The sequence below is a fragment of the Salvelinus alpinus genome, chromosome 31 (assembly GCF_045679555.1).
Source record: "Salvelinus alpinus chromosome 31, SLU_Salpinus.1, whole genome shotgun sequence".
In the NCBI taxonomy this organism is placed as follows: domain Eukaryota; kingdom Metazoa; phylum Chordata; class Actinopteri; order Salmoniformes; family Salmonidae; genus Salvelinus; species Salvelinus alpinus.
In genome coordinates this window covers 34,841,437-34,858,856 of record NC_092116.1, presented here as the reverse complement: position 1 = coordinate 34,858,856, position 17,420 = coordinate 34,841,437, and the positions used below count along the sequence as shown (strand labels likewise).

At 40.2% G+C, this 17,420-nt stretch overlaps 2 protein-coding genes across 2 annotated transcripts in view; one reads left to right on the top strand and one right to left on the bottom strand.

Moving 5' to 3' along the window:
* The window catches only part of LOC139561536 (equistatin-like), a 143,764-nt gene that overhangs the window by 106,090 nt on the left and 20,254 nt on the right, over positions 1–17,420 (top strand). The window lies entirely within an intron of this gene.
* On the bottom strand, positions 9,331–17,088 carry LOC139561542 (saxiphilin-like). The gene is made up of 7 exons (XM_071378747.1): positions 16,958–17,088; positions 15,791–15,824; positions 13,818–13,949; positions 13,537–13,626; positions 12,524–12,658; positions 12,305–12,394; positions 9,331–9,468 (listed from the first exon to the last, which is right to left on the bottom strand). The coding sequence occupies exons 1-7, from the start codon at positions 17,009–17,011 to the stop codon at positions 9,368–9,370; spliced, it is 636 nt and encodes a 211-aa protein (XP_071234848.1). The 5' UTR covers positions 17,012–17,088; the 3' UTR covers positions 9,331–9,367.

The following is a 17,420-nucleotide window of genomic DNA, read 5'->3' as shown; positions in this document are numbered from 1 at the left end:
TTATCAAACATGGTAGTAAATCCTCCAAGGAGGTCCCGGTATTAACGGGAGACCAGCGTTTTATGGAACTGAAAGATAAGAGGAATTTAGAATTCTGTACAAAATGGTGTAAGCGTTATGAATTTGATGGTAGGCTGAATGTTGAGAAACTAGAATTGCTTATCAAACAGATACATGAGGAGTGTGGTGAGGATGAGAAGAAACAGAATAAACAGGGGTTGTACACAGCTAGAGTCTGGCTTTCGGAAGCTAGGAAAAGAGTAGAGGGCGATAACAGAAGTCGAGAAAAGTGGGTAATAGTAATGTGAGTCAAAAGAAAAATAGAAAATGTTTTAATTGTAATGAAACTGGACATTTCGCCTGGGAGTGTAACACTCCCTGCAAACATTGTGACAGGATTGGACACAATCACCGAGATTGTAATTTAACTAAGGGAAAGGTAAGGCGCGACTATCGGGAGAATAAGAGAGAGTCGAAAACAACGAAAGTGAGAAAAATGGGAATGCTCACTGAGGAAAGGCTTGAGCTTTTAAATTAGGATATTTTGTTGACTCGGAATTGGAATTACGAATACAGATACATGTAAAGTGGGCTTAAATGCGAATAAGTTTTTGTTATCTACATAGCTTTGGTGGATCAGTGGTAGAATTCTCGCCTGGAACGCGAGAGTCTTGGGTTCGGTTCCCGGTTAATGCTTTTGCTAAATTCAGAGTTTTTGATTGTAATTAAACTAATTATATGGGTTGTCCAGAAAAATACGGTCGCTAGTGTTTGTATAAGATATAAATTGAACTATTTTAATGGATTGTTTAGGTTAAATTGAGTGACTGATTTATCAAAATAAATAAAATAACGAAACGAATTTCGATGCAAGACGATGTCTTTTGCCTAAATTATATGTTTGAATAATGTATTAGGAATATAGTCGTAATTAAAATGCTGAATCAAGGAAGAGATAGTTACAAAATTCTAATGAATTCTAAAATAATAATGAAGAGAGACTTAATTGTATGGCGATAACACAAAACTGCGTCATTACGTTGAATACACATTTACGTTACTCAAATTAATTTGAAAGTAGTTTAGGGACGGACTCCCACTCTTTTCTGTACTTCTGGAAGTACAATTTGGATTGGGAGATGTTGATTGATGTTGTAAGTTCTATACAAGTTCCAACATTTGTGATAAATTGGGTTTGGTTTATCGAACCCGTAAAACTGCTGCTACAATCAGTCAACTATGATTGTGCAAAACTATGATTGTGCAATTCGTTGAAAGTCGCTGTGGCATGGAGACAGGATGAGCGCATGTTGATGACATCACTCACAAGGCACTTTTGTCGCCACGGCAATGATGTTGTGACTGGGGTGTGGCAGAGAAAAGTGTTTGTGACATTTAGAAGGGAAATACGTCCATTATGTTTTTGAGTCACTTTTCAGAAGTTGATAAACATTTCCAGATACATTTTTAAAAGTAGCTGTAAATCGTCAGGGTAGTTAGGAAAGATGCTAAAAACTAGCAACATATTCGCTAGGTGGGCATCATTGATTTATGGTGTTTATTGGACTATATTCACCTGTGTGAAGGGAGATCTGAATGTCTGAATCGTAAAACATAGTAATAATGGATTCTGATGGTTATTGATTATAAACATTGTATTCTGGTGTGTTTAAGTAGGATTCCTTCTTCCGGGACGGATGGAAGTTATCTAAAATATGTAAGTTGAAGAAGCCATGGGAAAATACGTTTACATTTTTATTAAATACCTGAGATTAAATTACTGATTTCTTACCCTGAGAAATGTACGACATTTGCGACAGCGGAAAAAAGTAATACGGTTAGATAATAAATATCAAGTTAATTGCATATAAGGCTAGCATGTTCACTTAAGTAGGCATATACATGGACGTTGTTTAAAACTTATGATTAATGATTTGAGGTAAATTGGAAATTATAATTAGGTTTGGTTAATAGTTCACTTTTGGGTTTCTGAATCGATGTAGCACAGTGAATGCTAGTTAGGCGCTTTGTGTTTTTCCTGGGAGAGTGCGAGTTTTATTGTCTTCTTGAATGTTTAAAGGGACTATTATCTTGGGGAGAGATTGAGGAGTGAGATTGAGGCCATAAATGACCAAATTGGAAAGGGCCTGAAAGGTTTTTGTTTTTTCATTAAGGTTTGCAAATATACACACATAAAACATTTGTTAGGACTATTTGTTTTAGTGCAAAGGAATTTTAAAGGGGCATGCTCACTTATGGAGTTTTTATCTTCTGAGTTTTAATTACACAAGTGAATTTTTTGATTTTAAGGATAAAGGGTTCTTTAAAATGTCTAGGAACATGACTATACAGGGGTGGTATAACCTTTGACCTTTATCATGGCTGTCTCTTGAAGTCTGATCAGCTTCAGGGGAGGGCCATGTAGATAATGCATTTGTGGTTATTTGGGATACTAGTTTTGAGGTAAATTAATTGACTATTATTGATTTGGTATTACAACAGGAAAAATTTCCTTTGTCATCAATAATAAATTAGGGAAGATATGATACATTGAGGTTTGGACAGGAGATATTTTAAGCCAATAGGGCAGGAAAATACGTAAGCATTAAAATTATTTATGAGAAGAAATAAGTTTTAGTTCTTAGGAGTGGTAATTTACTGTGGATAAGGTTTCCACACTGAACAACATATATTCATTATTTATGAGACTGAGTTTAAGGTTAACCAAATGTTATTATTTAATAAAAAACAGTGGACTCATGGGGGAGAGAGCTTATTAGTAAAGAATGGATTTGATATGGTTACCATTTGTTTTGGCCATTAGAAGATTTTTATTTAAATAGTATTAAAATTGACAGGGGGTATATGGCATATGAGGTGATTTGGGTTTATTGATAGGATGGGTTTAGTTTGATTAAGGTTATGTAAGGGCTTTAGAGATTGACACTATAAGACCTGTTGTTTTTTTAAGTCCATGATTTTAGATAAAGCCAAAACAGTGAGACACTTAGTTAATATTTGGATGGAACACATAGTTGTTATTGACTATTATGAGAAAAAGGCATACAGAGGGGTCTGCCATGCACTGTTGAGATCTTGAAGGTTTGAGAGCAGAGTGGAGAGGGGGGACCAGGACATGAGCAAGGTAGGCTGTGAAATAATATAGGTGAGAAAAGGGATACGGTTTAAATCAATAAATATATATATATTTAACTTCTTGCGACTACAGGGGGTGCTGTTCCGAATTAGCATTTTGTCGTCTCCAAATTAAACTGCCTAGTACTCAATTCTTGCTCGTACAATATGCATATTATTAATTATATTGGATAGAAAACACCTTCTAGTTTCATACAACGTTGAAATTATGTCTGTGGGTGACCCAGAACACTTTCTACAGCGAAATCCATGACAGACAGTGAAAGGTCTGAGAGCGAAGCTCTGGTTTCAGATCAGTTTTTAAGGTCTCTGTCTATCCTATGGAACGACACGAACTGCACCCGCCTTCCCCTGGATGTCAGTAACCAATGAGAAGTGGAATGGGCCTTCTAGGTAGCTCTCAGAGGTTATAAAACACCAAGGAGTGAGAGTAGCCCCCCTTTCGACGCTCGCCCTTACGCAGGATGGGACCTCCGGACGCCATTTTCACAGGCTCGGTTATCAACTTGAAATGTATCCGTCTGTAATTTAATTCGATATAGGACTTAGAAACATCATAAGGTAGTTAATTTAAACCGTTTTATAGCAATTTATATCCGTTTAGTGCGATTTTGAGGAATTTCTTTGTTGTGCACTCTGAAACTTTGGACACGTTTTGTGGTCCCGTTCGATCGTTAGTGGATATTTCGAAGGACAGAGGACATCTATCGACCAAAAGACGTTTATAACATAGAAAGGATACATTGCCCAAGAATATGATGGAAGAACAGCTCAAAGTAAGCAATATTTAATATGATAAATTGTTGTTCTGTCGAAATATTTTAAACGCATATTTCGCCATTTTGTTTGGTATAGCTTTGGTATAGCTTCACTTGGCGAACCCTGTATTGAAAAGTAAGGATAATTTTAAAAATGTAAATCAGCGGTTGCATTAAGAACTAATTTGTCTTTCGATTCCTGTCAACCCTGTATTTTTTAGTCAAGTATATGATTAGCTTTTAATTAAACTAGATCACTCTGATAGATGACGTCAGACATATTGAGGCTTGATTTCCTAGTATTTTTATTGTGTAACCACGGTTTTGTATGGCTAAATATGCACCTTTTCGAACAAACTGTATATGTATGTTGTAAAATGATGTTACAGGAGTGTCATCGGAAGAATTCTGAGAAGGTTAGTGAAAAAATTAATATCTTTTGGCGGTGGTTACGTTATAGCGCTCTTTGGCTGGAATCGATGCTCTGGTAACGTTTGCACATGTAGTATGCTAACTTATCGATTTATTGTGTTTTCGCTGAAAAACGCTTAGAAAATCTGAAATATGGTCTGAAATCACAAGAACTGGGTCTTTCCATTGCTATGCTTTGTCTATTTTTATGAAATGTTTTATGATGAGTAAATTGGTCATACACGTTGCTCTATCTAGTAATTCTAGTCGATTTGTGATGGTGGGTGCAATTGTAAACTGTGATTTCTACCTGAAATATGCACTTTTTTCTAACAAAAACTATCCTATACCATGAATATGTTATCAGACTGTCATCTGAAGAGGTTTTTTCTTGGTTAGTGGATATCAATATCTTAGTTGAGCCGAATTGGTGATAGCACCTGAAGGAGTAAGAAACTGATGGAGTTAGAATAGTGGTGTATTTTGCTAACGTGTTTAGCTAATAGATTTACATATTTTGTCTTCCCTGTAAAACATTTTAAAAATCTGAAATGGTGGCTTTATTCACAAGATCTGTATCTTTCATCTGGTGTCTTGGACTTGTGATTTAATGATATTTAGATGCTACTATCTACTTCTGAAGCTATGCTAGCTATGCTAATCAGTGTGTGGGGGGTGGGGGGTGCTCCCGGATCCGGGTTTCTGAGGCAGTAAAAGTTAAGAATATATATAGGCGGCACAGATACCTTTTTAAAGTAGATAAGTCTCTTGACAGAGAATTGGAAAAGGATAGATATGATTGGACGCCCAAGGGAGAATTGGACATGCGGCGAATGAAAGGGGCGTTCCTACATGATAATGTCAGACATAAGGATAATTTACACTAATTTTACCTAAGTCATTGGTTAGGTTAGGCAAGGTTGTTACCTGGCAGAGCCAGGTAACAAAGGGGGGATGGGTAAGTGTTGGTCTAGGATAGGATGTGGCCTATTGGATGATAAACTAATAAATAAAAAAAATCTAGCTAAACAAGCAGATATAGAAATAGAAAGAAGTATTGTTAATTACATGAAAAGGTTGTTTGTTTAACCAAACCTGTATGTCCAAGATTTTATGCACTACAGGTGAATTACAGGTGAAGTCACTCAATCCAGTCCCTGAGGCCTGTTGGGGGGACCATACCAGGGACTCCTGGTAACAGCTAGCTGAAAGAGCTACCAGGATTCATATCACACTGAGGGAGGGGTAAGACACATTGACACTGTCGAACAAGCACAGTGTCCGAGAGGAGAACTGGAATTAACAGAATTCTGGGGGCCATCTCTCGGATGAAAATTTCCTTTTCCCGTCATTTCATCCCTGTGTTTGTTCATAGAAGTGAAAGTGTGTCTGGCTTCTTGCTGATGATGTTTTCTCTGGGAGAGGGTGGGGCTTTATAGGTGGGCGGTCCATCCTGAGCTGTCTGGTTGTGGGAGCCATATTCCTGATACACCATGAACCCCAAGAAGGCCAGAGGGTAATATTGACACATAGTTAGACAATGAGGATTTTGTATTAACCAAGCATAAGAGATCACTTGATCTGGATAAACAGGAAGTGAGAGTGGGATTGGGAAGGAAGTCTCAGTGGAGTTTTATGTAGACCAAATGGGGCCTCTGACTCCTTGGAAGTTTAGGACTAAGAGCAGCCATTGTGGAAGACATCTATGCAAGTCCTTGTGTAGTTCATGGAAACAGGTTATAGCTCACATCATGAGAGAGGGATACATAAATCTACATACCCAGTATGGAAGAAGATGGAGAGTGGTGAAAGTAAGGGTTTCAGTTGACAAACTAGTGCCATTCCAAGTACGAGAAGTTAGAGTAGATGATAGTCAGCCAGAATACAAGCAGAGCCCCAGACAAAGCAGATACTGACCGTAGAGTTGTCCAGAGCCAAGGCCGATGTGGATGGTTCAGATGAAAGATTTTAAGGAAGTGATTGAGGTGGAAACTGTTATGGGATTCTAACCTATGGTTAGGCATGCCTCAGCAAAACCTCAGTTCATACTCATTTCCTTTCCATTTGATGGAATTGCTACACCCATGGAATGGCCTGTATGATAAAGCGGTTCAAGAGGGCAGGAAGCTGAACTATGACAGTTGCATTGATCTGTGATATGTGTCCCCAGGTGCCGATTACATCCAGATTTTCTCTTTCACAGTGACAGGATTTTATGGATAGCTACATAACACACGGATGGGAAGTAGGGGAAGTCAGTACATGCAATAGGACTGAGAATGTTACAACTGAGAAGACAATGAGAGACCTGACGGGCAGATGAAAAGGTTTAGAGTGTGGAGGTATGAAGCTGTGACCTAACCTGCCTACCAATTGGAACGGTAGTTATGCACTAGTGCAGTTAGGCATGCTCTTTACCCTTACTCAGATCCAATTCAAAGCGAGGAATTAGATCTTAGCAGGATTAGAGTCAAGTATTTTCTAGTAGTCCACTCTCAATAAGAATGTGGACTAGATTAATTATACCAGAGATGTAATGAATGGCTTGGCAGAATAGAATAGAATCGCGTTAGATTTAGGCAGAAAAGGGTGGGGTTTGTGTGTTATTCAGGTCGATGTGCTGTACGTTTATCCCAAGTAACACAGCTCTGGATGGATCAGTGACCCAGGCCTTGGTAGGTTTAACCACCCTAGCTCACGAGTTGGCAGTGAACTCAGGGGTGGATACTTCTCTGACTAATTGGTTTGACAGTATGTTTGGGAAATGGAAAAATGTCATGATTACTGTGTTATGGGCTACCTTCACCTGTGTGACTGTGTTAGTTTTGTGTGGATGTGGTTTGATTCCGTGTTTGAAAGTTCTCATTTCCAGGATTCTGGAGAAATCGATGACACAACAGATGATGAAGTTTGGACCAATCATAAGCTCTGACCAGTGGAAGGATGAATGTATGGGCCCGGATCTAGTGGAAAACGACTCCGGATCTTTTAATTATGAGGAACCGAGACTGTATTTGATGTTTAGAGAATTTAGACGGTTACATGTTTCAATGTATAGACTGTTTCTTTAATGAAGATTGTAACGAAAATCCTAATAGGAGTGTTACAATTCTGATATAAGTTAGAACAGTCATTGATGTTGATGGAGTGTAAATACATATATTGGTTTGGTATTATTCTTGAATAAACATTTAAGTTTATATATGATCTTTTGATATGTAGCTATGAATTGTTTTGTTATTTAGGGTGGATTGTTAGGAATTTTGTTAATAAATAGTTAAAACATATTCTAGCTAAAGATAAAATTATAAACAAATTGAACTCTGCATGCCTGGTGAAAAGAGATTTGTGTTGTGGGTTATAAAGTAAGCAGAAAAGGTCATTCAACTCTGGTTGAACTGACCCAACTTAGCCCTGAGATGTTTAGATAAGGCTGTGGGTCACTTTTTAGGTCTTCCATTATCTTGAGTTGTCTGCTCAAGTGGTAATCAATTATAGTGAGCCTTCAGGATAAATGATTATATGGTGTTTTCATGTGAGTGCCCTGTGAGGTTAGAATGAACTTTTGAACCTGTTTTCTATTTGATTAGGACAATGAGACGCATTCTGTAACCTATGACGTCATATATTGTATATAAGTCTGTGTTTATGATCAAATGGGAGCTTGCTCCGAGAATAAACACTATTATCTACTTTTAATATGACTGTATCCTGTCTATTTTATGTTAATAAGTATCTTACAAATTCTTATAAATAGACAGTTTGAATTTAATTAATGAGTATATTGTAGGAATCATTTAATTCCACTAACAGTGAGTGAGTGAGTGAGTGAGTGAGTGAGTGAGTGAGTGAGTGAGTGAGTGAGTGAGTGAGTGAGTGAGTGAGTGAGATTTACTTTGACATCTGTTTGGAGAAATGCCAGGAGAATGTTACCTGCCCGAATGCCATGTGGTGTGTGTTTTAGTTATAAAATTAACTAGTTATCAAATTATAGGCTGAAAATTTACTTACCCCACTAAAGTAATTCATTTAACTTCTTGGATGTCCTGTTCACATAGGGCAACGATGTGAGTCACCCATACATTCTAGCTAGCTAATACTGTACTGACCCTGTTCAGGCAAGTTTCCTCCCTGCCTCCAAATACGGGTATGAACATGAAGTATCCTGAACATGGATAGATCAGTCTGGCCCTAAAAGATCAGATGGCATCAACATGTAACAAAACCTAAATCTAATACAACATTTACTCATGTAAAGATGAAGAGCAAGTACTTTATTTTACAGGATGATATAATGCATGAAGCAAACAATGGAATGATTTAGTGAAATGTGAAGCTGTAGACTCAGTAAAGGGGTCTTTCATCCCTCTGTGGCCTGGAACAATTCTTCAGCCTCTGAGTAGCATGGTTCTGATTATGGACTCTGCTGAACTCCTGTGTGTATATTGGAATGACATTTCGATGTCGACGGAGGACCAAAGATGCCATGATTAAATTTATATATAGAGAAACCCACACAAAGGAAATACTAACAGATTTGATTCGACAGTCTAAGTCCTGCAGTCAGAGTTAGGATGCGAATATTTGTAAACTCTTTCAGTTGTGTTCCGTGGGTGTCACCGAGTAGGCTGATGCCCCATATCATGGACCCAAGATCCACAGGCATTAGAAAGGCCTTGCCTGTGCATGTGACTAAACCCCACAACCCCCTTCTCAGCTTTCTGATTTCCACCAATCAGTGTTGATGTCAGAGTGATTAGAGGGACAATAGAGTGCTGAGTACCAGGCAGTTAACAAGTGTGGTAGACTACTAATGACCATCAGCAGCATCAGAGCTTGGAGAAGCCTAACTACTACATGGTCACGTGGAATTTGACTGCCTTCATGTCCTGTAACTGCCGGTGTGGTGGTAATACAGTCACCATAACAGTCCTACTCCTTCCTCCATTTCCCAGAAATGAACTGGTTCAGATACATTGTTCAACATATCACACCAACAATTAAGTAAGTAAATCAACAGTTTAATCTCTGGATTTCTTAATTTATTTGTATAGAATGTGAATCAGGTCCTGTAGTACAGTAAAGACAACTGTCAAAGTCATTCCAATGTCTTCGCTCCAACTCCTTTCATCTCTGTCCACATCTACAATTACAGACACAACAACATAAACATTAACAACATCCAGAACCAGCTGCAAAGAAATAACATTTAGTGAATGAATAAGAGTGTGTGTTGTTGTAGTGGTATAGATACTACTAGAAGTAGTGGTAGAAGTTCTAGTAGTGGTAGTTAGTATTAGTAATTAGTAGTAGTTTGCAGTAGTAGTTTGCAGTAGTTAGTATTAGTAGCTAGTGGTATTAGTTTGTAGTAGCAGTATTAAGTATGAGAAGTTAGCAGAATTAGCAGTTAGCAGTATTAGTTAGTAGTAGTAGTAGTTAGTTTCACAACTTCTCCCTCAACATGATCAAGACAAAGGACATGACGCCCCTATTCTCATCGACAGGGCTGTAGTTGAGCAGGTTGAGAGCTTCCAGTTCCTTGGTGTTCACATCATCAACAAACTATCATGGTCCAAGCACAAGACAGTCTTGAAGAAGGCACGACAAAACCTATTCCCCCTCAGGAGACTGAAAAGATTTGGCAGGGGTCCTCAGATCCTCAAAAAGTTCTACAGCTGCACCATCGAGAGCATCCTGAACGGTTGCATCACCGCCTGGTACTGCAACTGCTCGGCCTCCAAACGCAAGGCACTACAGAGGGTAGTGCTAACGCCCAGTACATCACCTGGGCCAAGCTTCCTGCCATTGAGGACCTCTATACCAGGCGGTGTCAGAGGAAGGCCCAAAAAATTGCCAAAGACTCCAGCCACGCTAGTCACACTGTTCTCTCTGCTACCACACGGCAAGCAGTACCGGAGCGCCAAGTCTAGATCCAAATGGCTTCTTAACAGCTTCTACCCCCAAGCCATTAGAATCCTGAACAGCTAATCAAATGGCTACCCAGACTATTTGCATTGTCCCCCCACCCATTCTATGCTGCTGCTACTCTCTGTTTATTATCTATGTATAGTCACTTTAATAACTCTACCTACATGTTCATATTACCTCAATTACCTGGACTAACTGGTGCCCCCGCACATTGACTCTTTACCGGTACCCCCTGTATATAGCCTCCACATTGACTCTTTACCGTAACACCCTGTATATAGCCTCCACATTGACTCTGTACCGTAACACCCTGTATATAGCCTCCACATTGACTCTTTACCGTAACACCCTGTATATAGCCTCCACATTGACTCTGTACCGTAACACCCTGTATATAGCCTCCACTTTGACTCTTTACCGTAACACCCTGTATATAGCCTCCACTTTGACTCTTTACCGTAACACCCTGTATACAGCCTCCACACTGACTCTTTACCGTAACACCCTGTATATAGCATCGCTACAGATGTTTTATTGTTGCTCCTTTATTATTTGTTAATTTTCTATTTTTCTTATTTCTTATTTTTTTGTATAAAATGTTTAATTCAGTTTATTTGAGTAAATACTTTAACACCTTTTTTCTTAACTGCTTTGATGGCAAGTATTTCACTGTAAAGTTGAATTCAGCGCTTGTAGTAGTTCATATTAGTAGTAGTAGTAGTTCATATTAGTAGTTATTAGTAGTAGTAGTTAGTAGTATTGGTATTAGTAGTTCATATTAGTAGTAGTAGTTCATATTAGTAGTAGTAGTTCATATTAGTAGTTATTAGTAGTAGTAGTTAGTAGTATTGGTATTAGTAGTTCATATTAGTAGTAGTAGTTCATATTAGTAGTAGTAGTTCATATTAGTAGTAGTAGTTCATATTAGTAGTTATTAGTAGTAGTAGTTAGTAGTATTGGTATTAGTAGTTCATATTAGTAGTTATTAGCAGTAGTAGTTAGTAGTAGTAGTTCATATTAGTAGTTATTAGTAGTAGTAGTTAGTAGTATTGGTATTAGTAGTTAAGGTTGTATTCAGCGCTTGTAGTTGTAGTAGTAGTTCATATTAGTAGCATTAGGATTAGTAGTTAAGGTTGTATTCAGCGCTTGTAGTTGTAGTAGTAGTTCATATTAGTAGCATTAGGATTAGTAGTTAAGGTTGTATTCAGCGCTTGTAGTTGTAGTAGTAGTTCATATTAGTAGCATTAGGATTAGTAGTTGTAGTTAGTCATTAGTAGCATTAGGATTAGTAGTTGTAGTTAGTCATTAGTAGCATTAGGATTAGTAGTTGTAGTTAGTCATTAGTAGCATTAGGATTAGTAGTTGTAGTTAGTCATTAGTAGCATTAGGATTAGTAGTTGTAGTTAGTCATTAGTAGCATTAGGATTAGTAGTTGTAGTTAGTCATTAGTAGCATTAGGATTAGTAGTTGTAGTTAGTCATTAGTAGCATTAGGATTAGTAGTTGTAGTTAGTCATTAGTAGCATTAGGATTAGTAGTTGTAGTTAGTCATTAGTAGCATTAGGATTAGTAGTTGTAGTTAGTCATTAGTAGCATTAGGATTAGTAGTTGTAGTTAGTCATTAGTAGCATTAGGATTAGTAGTTGTAGTTAGTCATTAGTAGCATTAGGATTAGTAGTTGTAGTTAGTCATTAGTAGCATTAGGATTAGTAGTTGTAGTTAGTCATTAGTAGCATTAGGATTAGTAGTTGTAGTTAGTCACAGTAGCACCTCTAGAAATACAGAAAAACATTAACAACATGCAGAACAAGCTGCAAAGACTTTAGTGAATGAGAGTCTGTTCCTGAAAAAGAGAGATCGTGATACAGAAAGACAGGAAGAAGACAGATCGTGATACAGGAAGAAGAGAGATCGTGATACAGGAAGAAGAGAGATCGTGATACAGGAAGAAGAGAGATCGTGATACAGGAAGAAGAGAGATCGTGATACAGAAAGAAACAGGAAGAAGAGAGATGATGAAATTGAAATCAGTGGAGCATCTTGTAAACTTACTCTGTGTGGCACAGTTGATTCTAGCAGTGCCTGGTGGAGTCTCAGTACCCTGGATCTTCTGTCCAGTACTGTTCACACACCAACAGTAACCTACCAGAAAGACATGTTAATAACCTGTTACATAGACAATATTTACACAATTATACATTTTACCGTAACACATTGAATTGTCATGTTCAACTGAATTGGAGCCATTATAGTGTGTGTGTGTGTGGTAACCTGTAGAGGCCCTGCATTGCTCAGGTTTGTATTGTCCATCGTTGTCACATGTGGGGACGTAGACTCCAAGCCTGACTATTTTCATCGCAGTATCTCTAGCAATCTCACAGGGGGTCTTGGTTCGTATCATACCATCTAAACACACAGATCAGATTCTTTGTAACAATGACATTACATAGTATAACATACATTGCTGGACAAACATCCTGGAAGCTCTGGCTGCATCTGGAATCTTGGGTTGCGTCCCCTATGGGACCCTGTTCCCCTTTGGGCCCTGGTCAGGAGACTGCATCCTATATGGGGCCCTGGTCAGGAGACTGCATCCTATATGGGACCCTGTTCCCCTTTGGGGCCTGGTCAGGAGACTGCATCCTATATGGGACCCTGTTCCCCTTTGGGCCCTGGTCAGGAGACTGCATCCTATATGGGAACCTGTTCCCCTATTGGCCCTGGTCAGGAGACTGCATCCTATATGGGACCCTGTTCCCCTATTGGCCCTGGTCAGGAGACTGCATCCTATATGGGACCCTGTTCCCCTATTGGCCCTGGTCACGAGACTGCATCCTATATGGGACCCTGTTCCCCAATGGGCCCTGTCCAGAAGTAGGACGAAATGCAGGAAAACAAGAAAGAGTTGGTGAACCTACAGCTGTGCTGGAATGAGAACAATATGGCTGTCAGATCTGATGTTATGTAAAGGGAGGATGAGGGTTAATGACCTGAATGGTCAGAAGTGGAAAAACACAGGAAGAAGAGAGATCGTGATACAGAAAGACAGGAAGAAGAGACATCATGATACAGAAAGACAGGAAGAAGAGAGATCGTGACGTAGAAAGACAGGAAGAAGAGAGATCATGATACTGAAAGACAGGAAGAAGAGAGATCATGATACTGAAATCAGTGGAGCATCTTGTAAAGAAAGCATAAAGAGATCCAAGGTAGGAAGCAAGTGTAGTGATGTGTTGGAGTTTAAAGTGGTGATGGTGTTGATGAGACCACAGGGCCTCACTTACACCAGGTGGCACAGTTGATTCTAGCAGTGCCTGGTCGAGTTTCAGTACCCGGGATCTTCTGTCCAGAACTGTTCACACACCAACAGTAACCTACCAGAATTGGACATGTTAATAACCTGTTAAATATATAATATTTACACATTTTACTGTAACATATTGAATTGTCACGTTCAACTCAATTGGAGCATTTATGGTGTGTGTGTGTGTGTGTGTGTGTGTGTGTGTGTGTGTGTGTGTGTGTGTGTGTGTGTGTGTGTGTGTGTGTGTGTGTGAGTGGTAACCTGTAGAGCCTGAACATTGCTCATGGGTGTATTCTACATCGTCATCACAAGTGGGGATGTCAGCTCCAATTAGTCCATTTTTCACAGCATCTCTTGCACGCTCACAGGGGGTCTTGGGTCGTTTAATACCACCTGGTACAGGTAACATACACTGTAATGTGGACATAACATAACATAGCAATGCTGGACATACATTCTGGAAAAACTAAAAACCTGTTACATATACAATATTTACACACACCCCACATGCAACAGCAGATCCTCACACACAAGTATTTTTACTTTAGTACTTTACACCACTGGATAAAGGCCAACATTGGGATCTCTCGTTGGGTTAATGAGGCAACTAGTCACACCTGTGACAGGTCCTTTAAAAGGAGAGGTGGAAGAGGTCGACTATAACTCACAGACAACAGAGAGACACCCAGTGAATCCCTTGGAAGAGATTGCCTGGGCTGCATCTGGAATCGTAGGTTGCGTCCCCTATGGGCCCTGGTCAGAAGTAGTTTGTACGGAATAGGGTTCCATTTCAGACCTAGGTACTTCCTGGATGAATATTGAAGTCCTGCTACTTGACTGGAAATTCTATCAGTGTTATTTCCTGATAGTTGGTAGACAATCCAATCATACATCCAGTTGAATGATCAAACCATTCATATCAGAATACCTCAGTCCAGCATCTAGACACCAATATACATCTCTGGAACTAGAGTGGGAGGTAGCCTGCTGTTTGAGAGTTGGGCCAGTAGTTCAAATCAGTGAGCTGACAAGTTGATATATCCGTCCATGTGCCTTTGATCAAGGCACAACATTAATTTCTCCAGTGTCACAGTTGATAATGCCTCTCAGTTGAAGTCGGATGTATCACAATTCCAGTGGGTCCGAAGTTGACTTTGCCTTTAAACAGCTTGGACAATTCCAGAATGATGTCATGGCTTTAGAAGATTCTGATAGGCTAATTGACATCATTTGAGTCAGTTGGAGGTGTACCTGTAGATGTATTTCAAGGCCTACCTTCAAACTCGGTGCCTCTTTGCTTGACATCATGGGAAAATCAAAAGAAATCAGCCAAGACAAGTCTGGTTCATCATTGGGAGCAATTTCCAAATCCCTGAAGGTACCACATTCATCTGTGCAAACAATAGTACGCAAGTAAAACACCAATAGACCACGAAGCCATCATACCACTCAGGAAGGAGACGCGTTCTGTCTCCTAGAGATGAACGTACTTTGGTGCGAAAAGTGTAAATCAATCCCAGAACAACAGCAAAGGACCTTGTGAAGATGCTGGAGGAAACAGGTGCAAAAGTATCTATATCAACAGTAAAACGAGTCCTATATCGACTTAACCTGGAAGGCCACTGAGCAAGGCAGAAGCCACTGCTCCAAAACCGCCATAAAAAAATGCCAGACTACGATTTGTAACTGCACATGGGGACAAAGATCGTACTTTTTGGAGAAATGTCCTCTAGTCTGATGAAATAAAAATTGAACTGTTTGGCCATAATGACCATCGTTATGTTTGGAGGAAAAAGTGAGATGCTTGCAAGCCGAAGAACACCATCCCAACTGTGAAGCACGGGGGTGGCAGCATCATGTTGTGGGGGTGCTTTGCTGCTGGAGGGACAGGTGCACTTCACAAAATAGATGGCATCATGAGGAAAGAAAATTATGTGGATATATTTAAGCAACATCTCAAGATATCAGTCAGGAAGTTAAAGCTTGGTCGCAAATGGGTCTTCCAATTGGACAACGACCCCAAGCATACTTCCAAAGTTGTTTCAAAATTGCTTAAGGACAATAAAGTCAAGGTATTTGAGTGGCCATCACAAAACCCTGACCTCAATCCTAAAGATTGAGGTCAGGGTTTACAAAAACGAAAAGTGGTAACATCCAAATAATGGCTTAGATGTTTTTCAACTTTCTTTTTAGTTAACAACATCTTTGTTGAAAATAAAAAATTATGTATTTACCATCCCTATGTCTCCCAACCCCTCCTGTCTCAGCCTAGATAGAGAGAGAGTGGAACAGGAAAAGAGAGAGGAAGTGGGGGAGAGAGAAAGAGAGACGGGGTGGGGAGAGAGAGAGAGAGAGGGGGTGTGGGGGAGAGCGAGAGAGGGGGGGAGAGCGAGAGAGAGAGAGAGGGGGGTGGGTGGGAGAGAGAGAGGAGGGGGGGAGAGAGAGAGAAGGTGGGAGAGAGAGAGAGAGAGGGGGGTGTGGGGAGAGAATGAGGGGGGTGTGGGGGAGAGAGAGAGAGGTGGGGGGAGAGAAAGAGGGGGTGAGAGAGAGAGGGGGGGTGGGAGGGAGAGAGGGGTTGGGGGGGGAGAGAGGGGGGGTGGGGGGAGAGAGAGGGGGGTTGGGGGAGAGAGAGAGGGGGGTTGGGGGAGAGAGAGAGGGGGGGGTGGAGAGAGAGAGAGGGGGTGGGGGAGAGAGGGGGGGGTGAGGGAGAGAGAGAGAGAGGGGAGGAAGAGAGAGAGGGGGGAGGAAGAGAGAGAGAGATGGGGTGGGGGAGAGAGAGGGGGGGGTTTGGAGGGAGAGAGAGAGAGAGAGGGGGGGTGGGAGAGAGAGAGAGAGGGAGGGGGGGAGAGAGAGATGGAGGGGGTGGGAGAGAGAGAGGGGGGGTAGCCAGAGAGGTGAGAGACAGCGAGAGAGAGAGAGAGAGAGAGAGAGAGAGAGAGAGAGAGAGAGAGAGAGAGAGAGGGAAAAAGAAAGAGAGAGAGGGGGGAGAAAAAGGGTGGAGCGGGAGAGAGAGAGAGATTTCATTTACATCAACAAGAAGAATGATACTGAATTCAAATTTTTTCAAACCTGAAAACTGAAAACATCCTTCTAGTCCTTGTCTACATAACCCAGAAACCTGCTTTTATGCTCAAAATGTCACATTGAATTTCATTTTGTATAAAAATTATCCACACATCAAACAAGATGTCCGCTTGATCCTAGAGAATAAAGCAGTCTTTAAAACACTTGTTCACAACTTGGCAGCTAACATATAAACAAGGACTACATACAGCATGTCATCTGGAAAAAATTATATATAAATCCAATCTATTATTATTATTATTATTAAATAAAGTATTATTAAACCTATTCAATGAAAATAATGATTTAATAAATAATGAATAAATATGTTATCGTACCCAAGTGGAGGCGAGGACAGCCAGGCAGAAGCACAGGATATTTAGTAGCTTCATCTCTCTCCTCTCTGTGTGGTGGTCCGTCCAGAATACTGTTCCCCCGGGCCTCAGGGCCCCTATATATGACAATACCTGATGACAAACCCTTGGTTAGGTCCAAATGGCACCCTATTCCCACCTACGTTTTCACTGTTTGTCTAGGGAGCGGTCCCTCCGAGAAACCTCCTGGGGTTTCGTAACAGATTGATTGACTGATTGATTGATACAGTGCCAGTAAACCCACACAGGACAGTAAACAGGGACAAATTCCCATATGTGTTTTCGACCCCCAGTTCCCGAAAGTTCTAAGTGCGAAAGAAAAGGTGTGTGTGTGTGTGTGTGTAGGTAAAGAAATAAAACAACAGTAAAAAGACATTTGAAAATAAGAATAGCAAGGATATATACAGACACCGGTTAGTCAAGCTTA

What these genes read in the sequence shown, in the direction of transcription:
- LOC139561542 (XM_071378747.1), bottom strand. Translation starts at nt 17,011, where the DNA reads ATGAAGCTACTAAATATCCTGTGCTTCTGCCTGGCTGTCCTCGCCTCC. An exon ending in GGTTGGGAGACATAGGGATG is followed by an intron (nt 13,950 to 15,790) that starts GTAAATACATAA and finishes TACCTGTACCAG; the next exon opens with GTGGTATTAAACGACCCAAG. An exon ending in AATCAACTGTGCCACACAGA is followed by an intron (nt 9,469 to 12,304) that starts GTAAGTTTACAA and finishes CTGTAATTGTAG; the next exon opens with ATGTGGACAGAGATGAAAGG.